We start from the raw sequence: 14484 nt of genomic DNA on the forward strand, positions 1-14484 counted from the left end.
GGACCGGGTTGTTGTTAAAGGATTGAGGTAAAATGGGAGATAGCACAATGGGCCTATGGCCTAAGTGCTCACGGGAACTACGTGTAAACCGTCTCCAACCCTTCAAAAAAAAAACCCACACCCAGTAAATACTACACCTGTTTGTATATTCTTTGTCGCTGCAAGTAAGCTCATCAATACTGCAAGACAAGGCAGCATCTTTATTTAGCCACCATTAATTCTCCAACCACACAAAGAAAGAAGATAAATACATATTTTGTAATCAATACTTTATTTCCGCCACATTAAGTTTGCAGTCATAAAAGGAACAAGTTGCTATGGTTCTAGAGAAAGAGGTTTCAGGCTTCTTGTCAAACCAAGAGACATCCTGACACCAGTCGGCTCCGTAAGCTATGGAAGCATGCTCATTGTATTCTGCCACCACCAGGGCTGCAGAGAAGTGTTGGCTGTCCACCACCCTGAAGCCCCCATACATGCAGGCCACAAGCAGGACCTCATGTTCTATGGGGTCCCACTTCGTTCTCCAAATTCCCCCGCCAAGGGCCTCCTCTGCTATGGGACTTTTGAATCTCCTGGTATCCCAAAGTCGTAGTTTTTCATCATAGCTGCAAATAGAAATCAGTAATACATAGTAATCATATGGTACTTGAAACTGAGATGAGAGGGAGAAGTTTTGGAAAGATGGTCGCCGACATTCTTAGAAACAGAGCAACACAAAAAATAAGTTTATTGAAACTCTTCAATAAGGATTTTTGGTCCTAAATTCACTTGTAGGCCTGGGTCAAACTGTTCTTTTGCATATTGCCAATATTGATATATTGTTCTGCCGGTATTGATACACTATTCATTACCTATTAGTTTTTTATCAAGTTACAGGGAGAACATAACCCTTTATCTTTCAAACTGTAGCAATGTCATCTGATGGATTTTTTTTACCTGATGCACGGGCTGCCTTGGATAAGATGAACGGCATTAATAATATTTTTCATGTAAAATTCATTGCTTGTTTTTTTTTATTCCCTTATGTTGTAAACACAATATATAAATATATACAGACACATTCATACAAATGTATGTATATGAATATATGATAAAATGAATACCATAATATATTACATATCGTATGCATTTTTTATTATCATGTAGGTATACAAAAGATTTTTTTAATTAAGCCCGCGCATGAAGGGGGGTGAAGGATGGATATAGGTAGGCGGTGGAGAGGATTGTCATCGGGACTTGAATGCCCGAGGCATGAGATGCTTGGGTTTGAATCCGAGTTCTTACTCAGCAGTAAGAGGTTTCGAAGACTCTTCACTAGAATATTTAAAGCAGTTCAACTAGTTGCTGTTATAAAATAAAGATGTTTTACCTGCCAGAAGCCAGCAGGTGTTCCTGAGAAGAGTTGGAGTGTAAACTGGTGACCCCGGCCTCATGCCTTCTGTTGACAAGTTTAGTCTCCCCGCCACACCTCAGGTCATACACCCTCAGGCAACTATCATCACCCCCTGTAATAAATAACTCCATGGTAGGACTTAAAGAACTTTAATTTGCTGGTGGAAACAATAATTGTTAAGAAGTTTTGGTTGGATAGGAATAATCTATAAAGCAAAATATCTGTTTTTCAGAAGCATAAAAACTCTTGCATCATCTCTTGCTGGTGTTATGAACCAATAATGACTATTTTCAGCACACAGTGTCATTTCGTATTTCGTAAAAAAATCGTATTAAGCGTGGCCGAATAGTTCCCAAATGTTTTATAACTATTATAAAAATAAATATGTAATTTTCATATTGATCCACAGCGGTAGATATTGTCTAAAAACGACTTTAGAATAAATCTGACTAGCCAGGTTCTTTTTTATATCAATTCCGTACAGGATGCCATGAGGGAAATAATTTCCCTCAGGGCCTATACCATCTTTGAGAATGCTGTGTGGAGGCCCCTTGAGGTGATTTTGCACAAAAACCGCACTATACAAATCATCCAAATATTATTATTATTAGGGTCTCTTCCCACTTCCCAATTCCTTCTTCATCTGCAATAAAATGAATGTTACCTGTATAAATCACCGATGGATCCCAATAATCAAAAGCACATATCCACGCCTCAAAACTGTGCGCATTCCAAGAACTATGTTTCACAACGGAGTCCCCATTTTGCAGCACGCAAACGGTGATATTCCCGGCGGAATCGCTCACCACAATACGAGGTTCCTCAGATTTCTCCTTTCCAGTCGACCAGTCTAATGACAAAGCCAAAACTTTTGATTCCCCCTCGCTAATATCAAATTCAGTTACAAGCTTCAGTTTATAAAGGTCTCCTTCATATAACAATTGGTATATTTGTAAGAATCCGGCAGCGTTGACGACTCCCAAGTATGCTGACCTATTTATGGAATGTTGGCACCATTTTTGATCTAACACTGCTGATGTCTCAATGGTTTGTATGGGATCTAGCGATGTTGTTTTACTGTCCACGTAAAAGAGATAAATTCGCCCTACTTTTACTTGCGATGCGGATGATTTTTCAGCAACATCTATGGAGTAAAATATGTTAACTTATTACCAAATAACAAATTGTTTAAGTGAATTCTGCATATAAAATAAAACTTAAAATGTTAATAAAAATGTTTTGTATTACTTTCAAATTAAAATTGAAGGAGAGCTGTCTTGCCTTGTTGTGAATTAGTGTCCTCTTCCTCCTTTTGAAGTTGGTATGTACCACAGACAAAGACATTAAAGAATGGTTTTACTGGACACCATTCAACAGAATCGGCACTGTAAACGGTTTTCCAAGTCATCAAGGTCTTCACAATACTGGTTTCAGATTCCATTGCTGTATACATAAAATAAGAATCAATAATTTATTAATGCCTCAACTCAAGATGCATTACAAAGAAAAATCATTTAAATTAAACAAATACCCTACTTTAATCACAATAAAATGCATTAAACCTGATATGATTTGAGATTTTCATGGCCAAAATTATTAGTGATTAATTTTTGGGGTATTAAGTCGTGTTGCGTTACCTCCTTCTTTAGCCAATATTTGGACAGCATTACAGTGTCCATCATCAGGGCAGATGTGAGAAACGTTGGCTAAAGAAGGAGGCAACAAGGCATAATACCTCAAAAATCAATTCCTATAATGCATCAAACCTGTTTCGAATGAAACCTTCCTTCACTAGGAAAAAACGACAGAAACTAATTCAACTTTTGTCCCAGCCAAGAAGGGTTTCTTCCTCAAAGCAATTGGATAAGTTTTTTTTTTTTTATTGTTGATACATTATTTTACAATATTTCATATTCTAATTCAGTAATGTTGGCCTCACTGGGTTAAATAAAGAGTTGTTTGGTTTAATAGTTTTATTTACCAATATTTCTTACGACGGTTGTAAAGTTCATCAAACTTAATTAACACTTTTGGCTACACCCAGGCTTGGCAGTTGGCAAATCATTTTAATTCTTTTGTTGTCTATTGAGGTTGAAAAAGAGATAGATAAAAAAAACAGTATTCTATTGGATAATTTCTTTAATATGTTTAAAAAAATACACTGTAAAATAGATCCACTAAGTAACAATTACATCAACATTATTAGTTTGGTATTCCTTCGGCAAATAATGCGTAAAAGTATTAACCCTATTAGTTTCTGAGGAAAATTGTAATATCAGATTGAGACATTTTCACTCGGTACAATATTATACCTTTTTGGTTAACGTTACTGACAACAATAATTAATTATTCATATTTGTACTTTCAGAATGGACAGATTGGAGGACAAAAGCACTCTCAAGTAAATATATTCTGATATCTGTTTATAAATCTTAATAATAGTATACATGGTAACATATTGGTTTGGCTTGATCGTGTGTTTACAGGGACAAACAACATGGCTATACCCACTTGTGATCATATTTATTACAGGAATCAAAGAAAGCTGAATACAGATATATTATGGAGAAATATACTGACAAAACTAAAAGATCTGATGTATACAAAAAATGAGGTGTGATATTGAAAATGTAGTGTATCTAAGCAAAATTTATATAACTAATAAGTGATAAAAACAAAAAATACCTCAAATTAGATATGATAAACCTAAGAATTATTTCACAACAACTATATTACAGGTTTTTAATTTGTTTTGGACAAGAATTAAATTTGCTCTAAGGAATGACAGCTTAAACTTTACAATGCCAATAAAAAATTGTGTTTTAAACATTGGACTGTCCAAAACATTGGTGACAGAAGGAAGCTCAACGACCGGGTAAACCAGGTATTATAAATTATTGGAAAGATTGCATTTGGTGAGTTTGGGATTAAACATAAAACATCATCAAAAATGCAATAATAATAGCATTAAAAAGACGAAAATTAAATTATTACTTTAAAACTTTATCAAAATAACTTACTCATAACATCTAATTCCTGCTTAACCAATATAAATGCAAAAACACTTTGCAATTGAAAGTTAGGTACAAATGCACTAATCATCAATAATTCTTCTGGATCTTTAGTTTTAAAACTTTCGTAAATATTTAACATTCATTTGGTAATATTCTAATTATTATATTAGTATTTAAATGCATTGGAAATTCAATCCGCTTTATCTGACTTTATACTTTGTTGGGGCGTTTTTTTTTTTTAAAGTGGTAATCTTTAGCTTGGTCAAAATAAATTTTTTAAATCTGTTGATTTTAGTATTTCTCTAAAAGTAGTGGTATACCCATCAGACTATCTCACCTGAGGTAATGCAGACCATCATCTCACCTGAGGTAATGCAGACCATCATCTCACCTGGGGTAACACAGACCATCATCTCACCTGAGGTAATGCAAACCCTAAGATACTTTTGTACTGTGTTTCTTATTTATAGGTTAAGTTTTATTATTTATATAATTTGGAGCAAATATTTAATCTTATGTCAAAAGGTATACATGAGGTAAAGTTGTACAATGTCAAAATTGTTAGGAATTTAGAAACATCATTCAAAATATGTAAAATTTTACAAACACTTATTTGCACTTAGAAAGCTCAAAAAATTACAATTCAGAAAATATTAGAATTGCCTTTAAATTTTACACGGACATACATCGCGTAAACATTTTACTTTAAACACTCATAGTGAAACTCCAGCGACCCAACACTATTAATAGAACTATAAAAATGTGCAATCGGTTAAGGATATAATATATCTCGTATACACGTGGAGAGTTATGCTTCACTAATCCATTAAAATCTTTATTTTTTATTCAACAACATGAAAATGGGGTATCCTTTTTATATAAATAGTATTACTGGGAGAGAATCAAACAATTCCACATGGACAGGAACACAAACATCAGACACACGCCAATCAACAATGAGGTAGGCTAGACAAGCATCGGTGCGAATGGTCCTCTCGCGGGGAATTAGGGACAATTAAATACTCTATAATATTATAACACTCAAGTATACAATGTCAGTTCCAAGAAACCATTACAAATCGCAGTAACGTTTCCCAGTCACAATAATAATCAAAAGAATTAACACAACATCTTGCAGACTTACTTAGTCCCATTAACAAAATACTGGATGAAGTGTGGCTTTGACACTATTGTCGAGCTGATCTCTCTGTTTCCATCAGACATTCCCTAACGAGTATCCTAGCATTGACAATCCCCCGCTTAAGTCTTTCGGCCGAGCTCCGGCTGCCTGAGTAGCTGGGGCGCACGTCCTTTCCCATTTCTTCGATGACGGCCAGCAGCTGGGCGTATTTAGATACTCCATTGTCCTTATCCTTCGAGGAGACCAGGTTGATGGTGCTGCAGTTGATGCTACTATTGGAGTTGGTGGTTATCGCAGTCAGGGCAGTCGAATTCGGGGCGGGATTGTTATTATTGTAATTCGCCGTCTTCTGTACCGTCATCGGAATCGCCGTAACGGTGACATCGCTCAGTTTGGATTCCACAGCCTGAATATCCATGGCATCCATCTATACGGCGTGCAATGTTCACTTTGCCAAGAATCCCGCTTCACTTCTGGTGTTTCATGAAAAAAGAACGATACCAATCAACCAACATTCCAGATGATGAACACTTACTAGACAAACATCAACGCGCTTACGGGATTTAGATTCATGCAGTGACAATTCACAGCTGATCACAATTATTATGTTTGCATAATTTAGTTACCGGTGTAACAAATTAGAAGCGATAAGTTGCCTGGAATAATTACACAATACCGAGGTTCACACTGATTACCGATTCGGATATACAAGGAATATAAGCGTGTCATTTTATAAACTATTAAAAACCAATTGAAAACAAGATAATACCATCAATATTTATAATACCTGTAAGACTATCACCCATCCAGTTTGAGAAAATATATACTGCAGAGGATTTATTTATTGCCTTGTATAATTCTGTAGGTTAGTGGGAATTGTTTTCGTATACAAGAAGCTGAAAAAAAAACTATTTTCATTCAAGAAAATCACGCGAATATGCAGCGCACGACAAAAAATCACACACCACAGTAAAACGAGCAAAAGGCAAACAATATTCCACAATATCTATTCTATGATCTATGGTCTGAACAGAAAATATTTGATGTCAATTTATTAGTTCATATGAAAATATGCTCTAACGAAGAGAGATTATAGATCAATTTTGTGTATCTTTCTTGTTTCCAGATTACTATGAAAATAGGTCGCAAAAATAGTTGCCATGGTGGAAAGTACGTAAATTAAAAAGTATTTTGTTCTTACTTACGAAAATATGAAATCTTATAATTTTTTAACAATCTATTTCATTGTTATTATATAATATAAAATTACTCATTTTGGCTGTCGGTGATTGTGTCCTGTCCTGTCTTTCTTGAAGTTCAATAATATCCAATTAATTTCGATTCGTAGATATTTATTTATCAACTTCAACATCACGAGATACATAGTTGAAAAATGTATGTACAATTGTATATTGAAGGACAAAAGTACAATATCTGTTTTAACTCGTTGATTTCAAATTTTTGAACAACAATACTAAATCTATCATTCTAGGTAAAAAAACATCAATCTCTGGGACAATATTTTAACGTGGTACCAAAATAAAAAATCTCAAATATGTATTTCAATTAAAATTTCACCCAATGCAAGTTGTCACAGTTCATAAATTTGTATTAGTTTAAGTTATTACTCTAACAAGATAAAAATATTATATTCCTGAAAATACCAATAAAAAACATGATGACTAGATTATCAACGTCATTAGCTGTTGGAGGTCGATATGAACGCAGTGTAAATGCACGAGACGATCAATTCGCACCATTCGCACCAATGTCAATCGTCAGTATTATCTTCTACGCTTCATCCAGGCGGGACGAACAAGTGTAAATAAGTATCAAGTAATAGTTGCACACTAATGAAAACGTCCGAAAATATTATCAATAGTCCCAAATATTTCATAAATTTTGTTTTCCATTTTGACGGTTTAATTAATTATTTATTTGCTAGTTGAGAATGCTTGTTTCGCGTTGTTTGAACCGCCTGGATGTCTCGTGGGCACACAGTGGTACATCTAAAAATCGAATGTTATGTTAGATACCCTAAAGCCTGGAATTGACTATGTATTTACAATTGTATGCTGATGTTGCGGTGCTGATTGCTAACAGGATGGAAAATCTAGTCTCTCGTGCGTAGGATGAACGAAGTATGTATGCATGCCCTTGAGGTGATTTTCTCACGAAAACGGCGCTATACAAATAATCCAATCATTAATTAATTATGAAGAATGAGTTAATGATGTATATTAGCAAGTCATGGTGTTTGCAAGAGAGAGTACGAAAACAGTGGGCAATATAGTTGTGAATGAGGAATACTTGAGCTGGTGGACGAGTTTGTGTATTTAGGAAGTAGTTTACGAAAGATGGGAAGGCTGACAGAGATATTGAAAGAAGTGCAAATGCAGGTAACTCCATTAATGGAAGACTGAACGCAGTTGGCGCTAACAAAAAAATGTCCGAAGAGCGAAGCTAGCTGTCCACAATGGAGTGCTGGTACATATCCTGATTTATGGAAGTGAGGCATGGAACTGGCAAAGAAAGGATAAAAGTATATTGAAAGCTGTTGAGATGAGATCCCTGAGGCGTATGTGTGGTAAAACCATGTATGATCGTGTGAGGAATGTGGAGATCCGCAAAGAGTGCAAGGCGGATATAAGCGTAATGAGTAAGATTAATAAAAGGACGCTTAGATGGTTTGGGCATATAAAGCGAATGAGCGAAGAAAGGAGTGTAAGGAGGATATATGATGCAAATGCGAGTGGTAGCAGAAGTCGGGGACGCCCGAGGAAGACATGGCACGATCGAGTGAATCAGATACTTGAATTGGGCCATGTCAAGAGTCAAAGAGACAATGTATGAATGTGAATGAGGCAAGGAGTGTGTGCCAAGACCGAGTTTTTTGGCGGTCCATCCTCTCTGCCTACCCCTGCGGAGAAACGGCGTGATGGTTAGTTAGTAGATGCATAAAAATCTCACTATTTTGATTTGCTTCTTTCCAAAAGCTCTGCCTCTCTCACAAAAATTTCACCTACGTTCAAACATACTCTGGTGCTTATTCCAACTGAAGTACCTACTTATTTTATATTCTTGATTGTGTGCGCTTTCGATTGCTTGATTAGACTGCCATACGTACACTTCGCAGCGGCGGTACCACGCGCCGCTCCAGGCCGCCGCGCAGAAAAGTCTCAGTGGATTACACTGTCTGCGCGCCGACCTGGAGTGGCGCGTGGTACTGCCGCTCCGAAGTGTAAGTGCGCAGAGCCTAGTGTATTGTCATATAATATTCTCTTGCTTTAATATGTGCCATTTTTGATTTAACGCATAAAGGACTTGATCGTTTTTAACCGGCCAATGTTGACCCAATGCATTGTGGGCCAACGTGTACAGGCACTATTATCACCATATGACTTGACATGCCTGTCTCCATCCAAACTCCAAACAAACCAAACCATCTAAGGCTGCGTAAAAACAGGACAAAATTTGCTTGAACTGAACCACGAATTATGGAAAAGGAACGAAGCAATCGTTCGTTTCCCATAATTCGTAATTCGGCTTGCTCAAATTTTGCCTGTTTATACGCACCGTAAGGGTCCCTTTCGTACTTAATTTATTTACAGACATTCATGAAACATAAAACACACTAGTTATATAAAATAAGTTTAGCTTTATTTTCAGATCTGAAACACACTTTCGCACATAGCCAGTGTGCATGGACCTAATTTAAATACAGGTGTCCGGAGATAAAGTACTCTAACTTAAGGAGGTGATTCTATACATGTTTATTTTCTAATACATTTTTTTTCACGGTAGAATATTTATTTTCCCAAAGAAAAAATTCAACTTATTTCCACTTAAAAACGTTGGGATTTCGTTATTTTTCTCTTTTACTTGTACTGCCATGTAGAATCACCTCATGAAGTTAGCGCTCTTTACCCACGGACATCCTGTATAATAGTTTACTCAATTCCATTCCACACTGCCATACGCAAGAACTACATTGTGGATGAAAAACTAGTTTCACTATCTAATAATTTGTCAAGACAAAAATATAACATTTTAATTATTATTGACACTGCACATTACAATACTTACGATCAGTGGCGTAGTTAGATATTTGTTCACTCATTCTACAACCTGCAAAATGAAGTGTAAAGCTACGACTCCTCAAGCGCCTAGAGGCAGTCTCTACAACTTTTAAATCAGTTTGTCGAATTCTTTAGAAGCAAAAGCTATGGATGCTGCATCACAAGCTTCGAGGCAAATTGACACCAGCATAGCTCTAGAGTTTGGGGACTGATTTTTCATGACAGATGCTGGGAAAGGTAATGAAAAGAGATTTCGTTTACAATAAGTCTAATTTTTATTTTATTGACATCAAGTTATCAAGACATAATATATTGTAGTACTTAAAAAACACATGGAACGAATACTCCATCAAAAGTATATTTCACAATCACACTAAAAAAAGAAACAAAGCCAGTGTGCACTGATATACGACTAACAATTATCTACTCCATTCATACAGTGTTAGTATATAAACCAAAATATAAGAAATGTTCCGCCCATTACGCTAGATTAACCTAAGTGGTACGATCTCTGCCTGCGCGGTATCATTCCTTGTGCCACCCTCAGGCGCTCCTTCCGTGTCCGCGAGGTCTCTGGAGATCGTTACTTATAAAATAATATTAAAAAAATATCCATACAAGAATTTCAGTTCCGTTTTATGAATTTCGTCCGGCACTACTACACATATTTTCTTGATGATACGACGAATGGAATTACATGTTAAATTTGTGAAGTCATGTAAAGAATAATTTAGGAAATTATGAACTATCCGGCGAGCAACTTAAGCACGCTCTCCGCGGATTCGTCTGGCCAGCTGGATGTCCTTGGGCATGATGGTCACACGCTTGGCGTGGATGGCGCACAAGTTGGTGTCTTCAAACAGACCCACCAGGTAGGCCTCGCTGGCTTCCTGCAACAATACACACAACATTAAACTTTTATCGCAAATATTACTTATTGGAATAAAGATGCAGAAAATCAACAATGTACAGTTTGTAAACACAACCACATGATTTGTTATGTACTTTCTTTGTTGTGATTTCAACTTTCTCTACGAAAACATTAGTTTTTCTTGGCGCATTAGCACACTTGCAACAATGGAGGCTTGCCTCCTTCCCAAAACAAGGAATAGAGTAACAGATTCAACTTGTGTATATCAGCCTGTTTGGGTATATTATTGGTAGGTACATCATGTTCGAAAAAGTATGTACCTACTCAAGTTTGTACTGGCGCTAGTTGTAGAACATTCTGGAATGTGGGTAGGCAATTAAAAATACTGGAAATACAAATTATCTGCTTAGAGGAATAAGCGTAATTTTAATTTGCCGCCCAGCAAAATACACAACAGAAATGGAAATACTTAAAAATAATTGTACGTTAATTTACCTGAAGAGCGCCGATGGCAGCGGACTGGAAACGAAGATCAGTCTTGAAATCCTGAGCGATTTCTCTCACGAGACGCTGGAAGGGCAGTTTGCGGATCAGCAACTCGGTGGACTTCTGGTAACGACGGATCTCGCGAAGGGCGACTGTTCCGGGACGGTAACGATGGGGCTTCTTCACTCCTCCCGTGCTGGGGGCAGACTTCCTGGCTGCTTTGGTGGCGAGCTGTTTACGGGGAGCTTTCCCGCCAGTGGACTTCCTGGCTGTTTGCTTTGTACGGGCCATTGTTGATCAGTTCTGTAAAAACAATATCGGATTAACGATTAGACAGATAGGAAACACTTAAAGGTAAACTCCACCTTCCCATTCCAACTTAATGACGAAATCACAAAAACAATGCACGAGATATCGTAGGAACTTTCCCAAACATTCAAAAATTGCCACAAACCGACGACAATTTGGTAAATCTTTTATTCATATTTTGAAACAATTACTAGAGCTTCAATTTGGATGAATATGATACAATAATATCTAATATTTACCTTCAAAAATTCTCGAGTAAATAGAGAGAAGCGCGGACACAATGATCGTATGCTCAAGATGGCGACGGATAGAGGGGATAAAGAATATGGACGCTACTTTCGATGTAGTTCATTGGTGTTTCGTCACAAATAAGCGCTCTTTCTATTGGCCCCCATACAAACCTCATGCGATTGGTCGGACAACCACACTCTCTCATTGGTTTAGGTCAAATAAATCCATAGAGATTTCCGGAAAACGATGAATAGACAATAATTTTTACCTATCCCGCCAAAAGTGCTAATTACGTTTATGTTAGTTACGAAATATAGTGAAAAACAAAATTAAGTCTATTTATTATCTCTACTATGAATGAAAATTATCCCCACTTTAAATCCAATAACCTGGAACATTACAATATAGAGTCCACCTCGGTTTTTCCAAAAGGTTTCCCGATCCCTTGTTTTATGATTTTCTCTACTAATAATAGTTTTTTGTCATAAAAATACAAAGTATGTTTATTAGGTCTGTCCTAGGTACTTACATATTCTTTATGCCCGAATAAAAACCAGGAAAATATTTTATTATTCATAAATACTTAGGTACTAACAAAAATTCTTAATAAATTAAATCTTAAAAATTCTCAATATTTCTCATAAAAAATTATGGATGGTAATTTTTGGAAATAAACATAAACCAAAATCGTCAACACGATTTCTAATTTTAATTAGAAGTTAGCTTAGTTAATACTAAATATTTAATTTGGTAAATTTAATATATTTAATTATTTTTTTAAACTTCCGATTTAGTTGTCCGGGTTAAGTCTTCCCCAAAGGAAAAACTTAACCCTTCCACTCACTTTTCCACAAATGATCAGCTAGTCAATCAACACTATGTAAGTGCATTATATAAGTAAAATAAATACAAAACAATACAAGAACAACAACATGTCAAATCACCAGATATCAAATGGGAAAAAAAATTCACCGTCTCCAGATATTTTCATATCAGAGGGTTCGGCTCGGTAGAACTTCTAACAGGGCCTATAAATCCTACTGATCCCTCAACATAAATATTTAAAAAATCTTTTGTTATCCTACATGTATTCAAAATGACCGACTTTTACATCTTTATATATAAATTTTTTGATAGATCTAATACGCCTAAATTTTTAATTAGAGAGCTAGGTATAATGCCAGTAGCCGAAATAACGAATGGTAATATTTTTATAGTCTGAGAATGCCAAATTCTTTTTATTTCATTTCCTAAATCTGTGTATTTTCTTATTTTTTCACTAACAGATTTTTGAATATTACAGGAATTTGGAATAGCAACATCAATGATATAAGTTATTTTTTTAATTTTGTCATGTAAAACTATATCGGGTCTATTATGACTAATCGCTCGGTCTGTTAGTATAGTAAATATAATTTTTATTATATATTTAATTATATATAATAAATTTAATTCTTTTAATTTGGTAAATATTTAGTATTAACTAGCGCAGACCCCTGAGAAATATCGGAACGGTCATTCTACTAATTATTATTATCTATTGCATACTAATATCGCGTGAAAACATGTTCCACTATTATCATGTGGCTAGCAGTGTGCGGGGACCGGATTCGGTAGTTTCAGCTCGTCTGGCGATAAAGAGTTGGTGGTGAAATTGGAGTAGTTAGAGGTTAAAAATTGGCATAGACCTTTGTCTTTTCTAAATGTAATCATATTAGAGGTGGGTCCTATGAGTACTTTTCGTTACTGGGAATACTGGGTACAATGAGTACAGGTACAAAAAAATACCGGTGACAAAATACTCAAAAGTATTTAATACCGACCTGAGGATTGATTCAGAATTCTAATGAACTCGCATAAATTCTGCCCACATATTCCCCACAAATATTCTACGGGAGCTTGATTCCCCGTTTTATTATTCGAAATCCATGGGGGGGGGGTTACAGAATTTCTGAAAAACATTATTCCCCACAAAAAAATTCAAAATGAATACTCCCCACGACATATTTGAAATCCATGAGGGGGGGGGGTTGTTAGAGAATTTTTGAAAACCAAAATTCCAATTTTTAAAATGGGTACCCCCCACGGAATATTTGAAATCCGTGGAGGGGGGGGGGGTTGTTACGGAACTTCACTGAAAAAAATTCCGCACAAGCAAAATAATCTAATAAGTGATTCCCCACAATAATTTTTCGAAAACCATAGCTACGGAAACTTATAAAAATAAACGTATGAGTATTTTGGAACCAGGTATTTTAGAGATCTGTCACAAGTACAAAATATCGCATTGAAATACCCGGTACTTTTACTGGGTACGATAAATACGCCTCACCTCTAAATCATATACTGTATAATATTAATAATACACCCAACTCCGGTGAAATAGTGGCAATATCAACAATTCTGGCCGCTAGTGCAGCATATTGACTGACATTTCCTTTCAATAGCCGAAAATGAAATTTATTTAGTACTTGGTGGCGGTGTTTTGCGTTTTCTAATTTGTATTTTGATGAATATTGACAAAAATATCCCAAAAAGTAGGTTCTTTGTGTTCAGTTTACGGATATAAAAATTACAAACAACAAAAACAGTGGATGTCGTTTTTTCGAAATCCAAAAAACGGCTGGTGAAATATAATGAGTTTGTTGTCCTAGCAAATAAAATGTTCATGATTACATACAGTAAGAAAACTACCAAAAAGAAATTTATTTCTCCCGTTTAAATAAGTTTTTTTTTTTCTTCCCTAAACCATCAAAGACAGATTTAATAGCCGCTTTAATATTGTTTTGTGTGAGCAAACAAGCAGTAAGGTCGAATGCAGTCATCTATTGTTTTCGATTTCTATAATTTAGTAACTTAAATAAAGAATATGATATTTCACATAAAATCCACTAAAATGTACGAAGGACAACCACGGCGCACAACTCATGCCACTAGTGTGTAGCATGTTGCCATCAGAA

The 14484-nt window shown here is 35.7% G+C and overlaps 2 protein-coding genes across 2 annotated transcripts; both read right to left on the reverse strand.

Moving 5' to 3' along the window:
- Positions 1-262: 262 nt before the first annotated feature.
- Positions 263-6519, reverse strand: LOC149419413 (diphthine methyltransferase-like). Its single transcript, XM_089637589.1, has 7 exons — positions 6336-6519; positions 5607-6021; positions 4414-4429; positions 2675-2836; positions 2058-2537; positions 1370-1505; positions 263-605 (listed from the first exon to the last, which is right to left on the reverse strand). The coding sequence occupies exons 2-7, from the start codon at positions 5973-5975 to the stop codon at positions 263-265; spliced, it is 1506 nt and encodes a 501-aa protein (XP_089493715.1). The 5' UTR covers positions 5976-6021; positions 6336-6519.
- A 3359-nt stretch (positions 6520-9878) lies between these two features.
- LOC149419414 (histone H3.3A) lies at positions 9879-11683 on the reverse strand. Its single transcript, XM_089638276.1, has 3 exons — positions 11533-11683; positions 10994-11287; positions 9879-10517 (listed from the first exon to the last, which is right to left on the reverse strand). The coding sequence occupies exons 2-3, from the start codon at positions 11273-11275 to the stop codon at positions 10389-10391; spliced, it is 411 nt and encodes a 136-aa protein (XP_089494402.1). The 5' UTR covers positions 11276-11287; positions 11533-11683; the 3' UTR covers positions 9879-10388.
- Between the last annotated feature and the right edge of the window lie 2801 nt (positions 11684-14484).

The sequence above is a fragment of the Hesperophylax consimilis genome, chromosome 12, assembly GCF_061612785.1.
Source record: "Hesperophylax consimilis isolate HC1 chromosome 12, BYU_Hcon_1.0, whole genome shotgun sequence".
Lineage (NCBI taxonomy): Eukaryota > Metazoa > Arthropoda > Insecta > Trichoptera > Limnephilidae > Hesperophylax > Hesperophylax consimilis.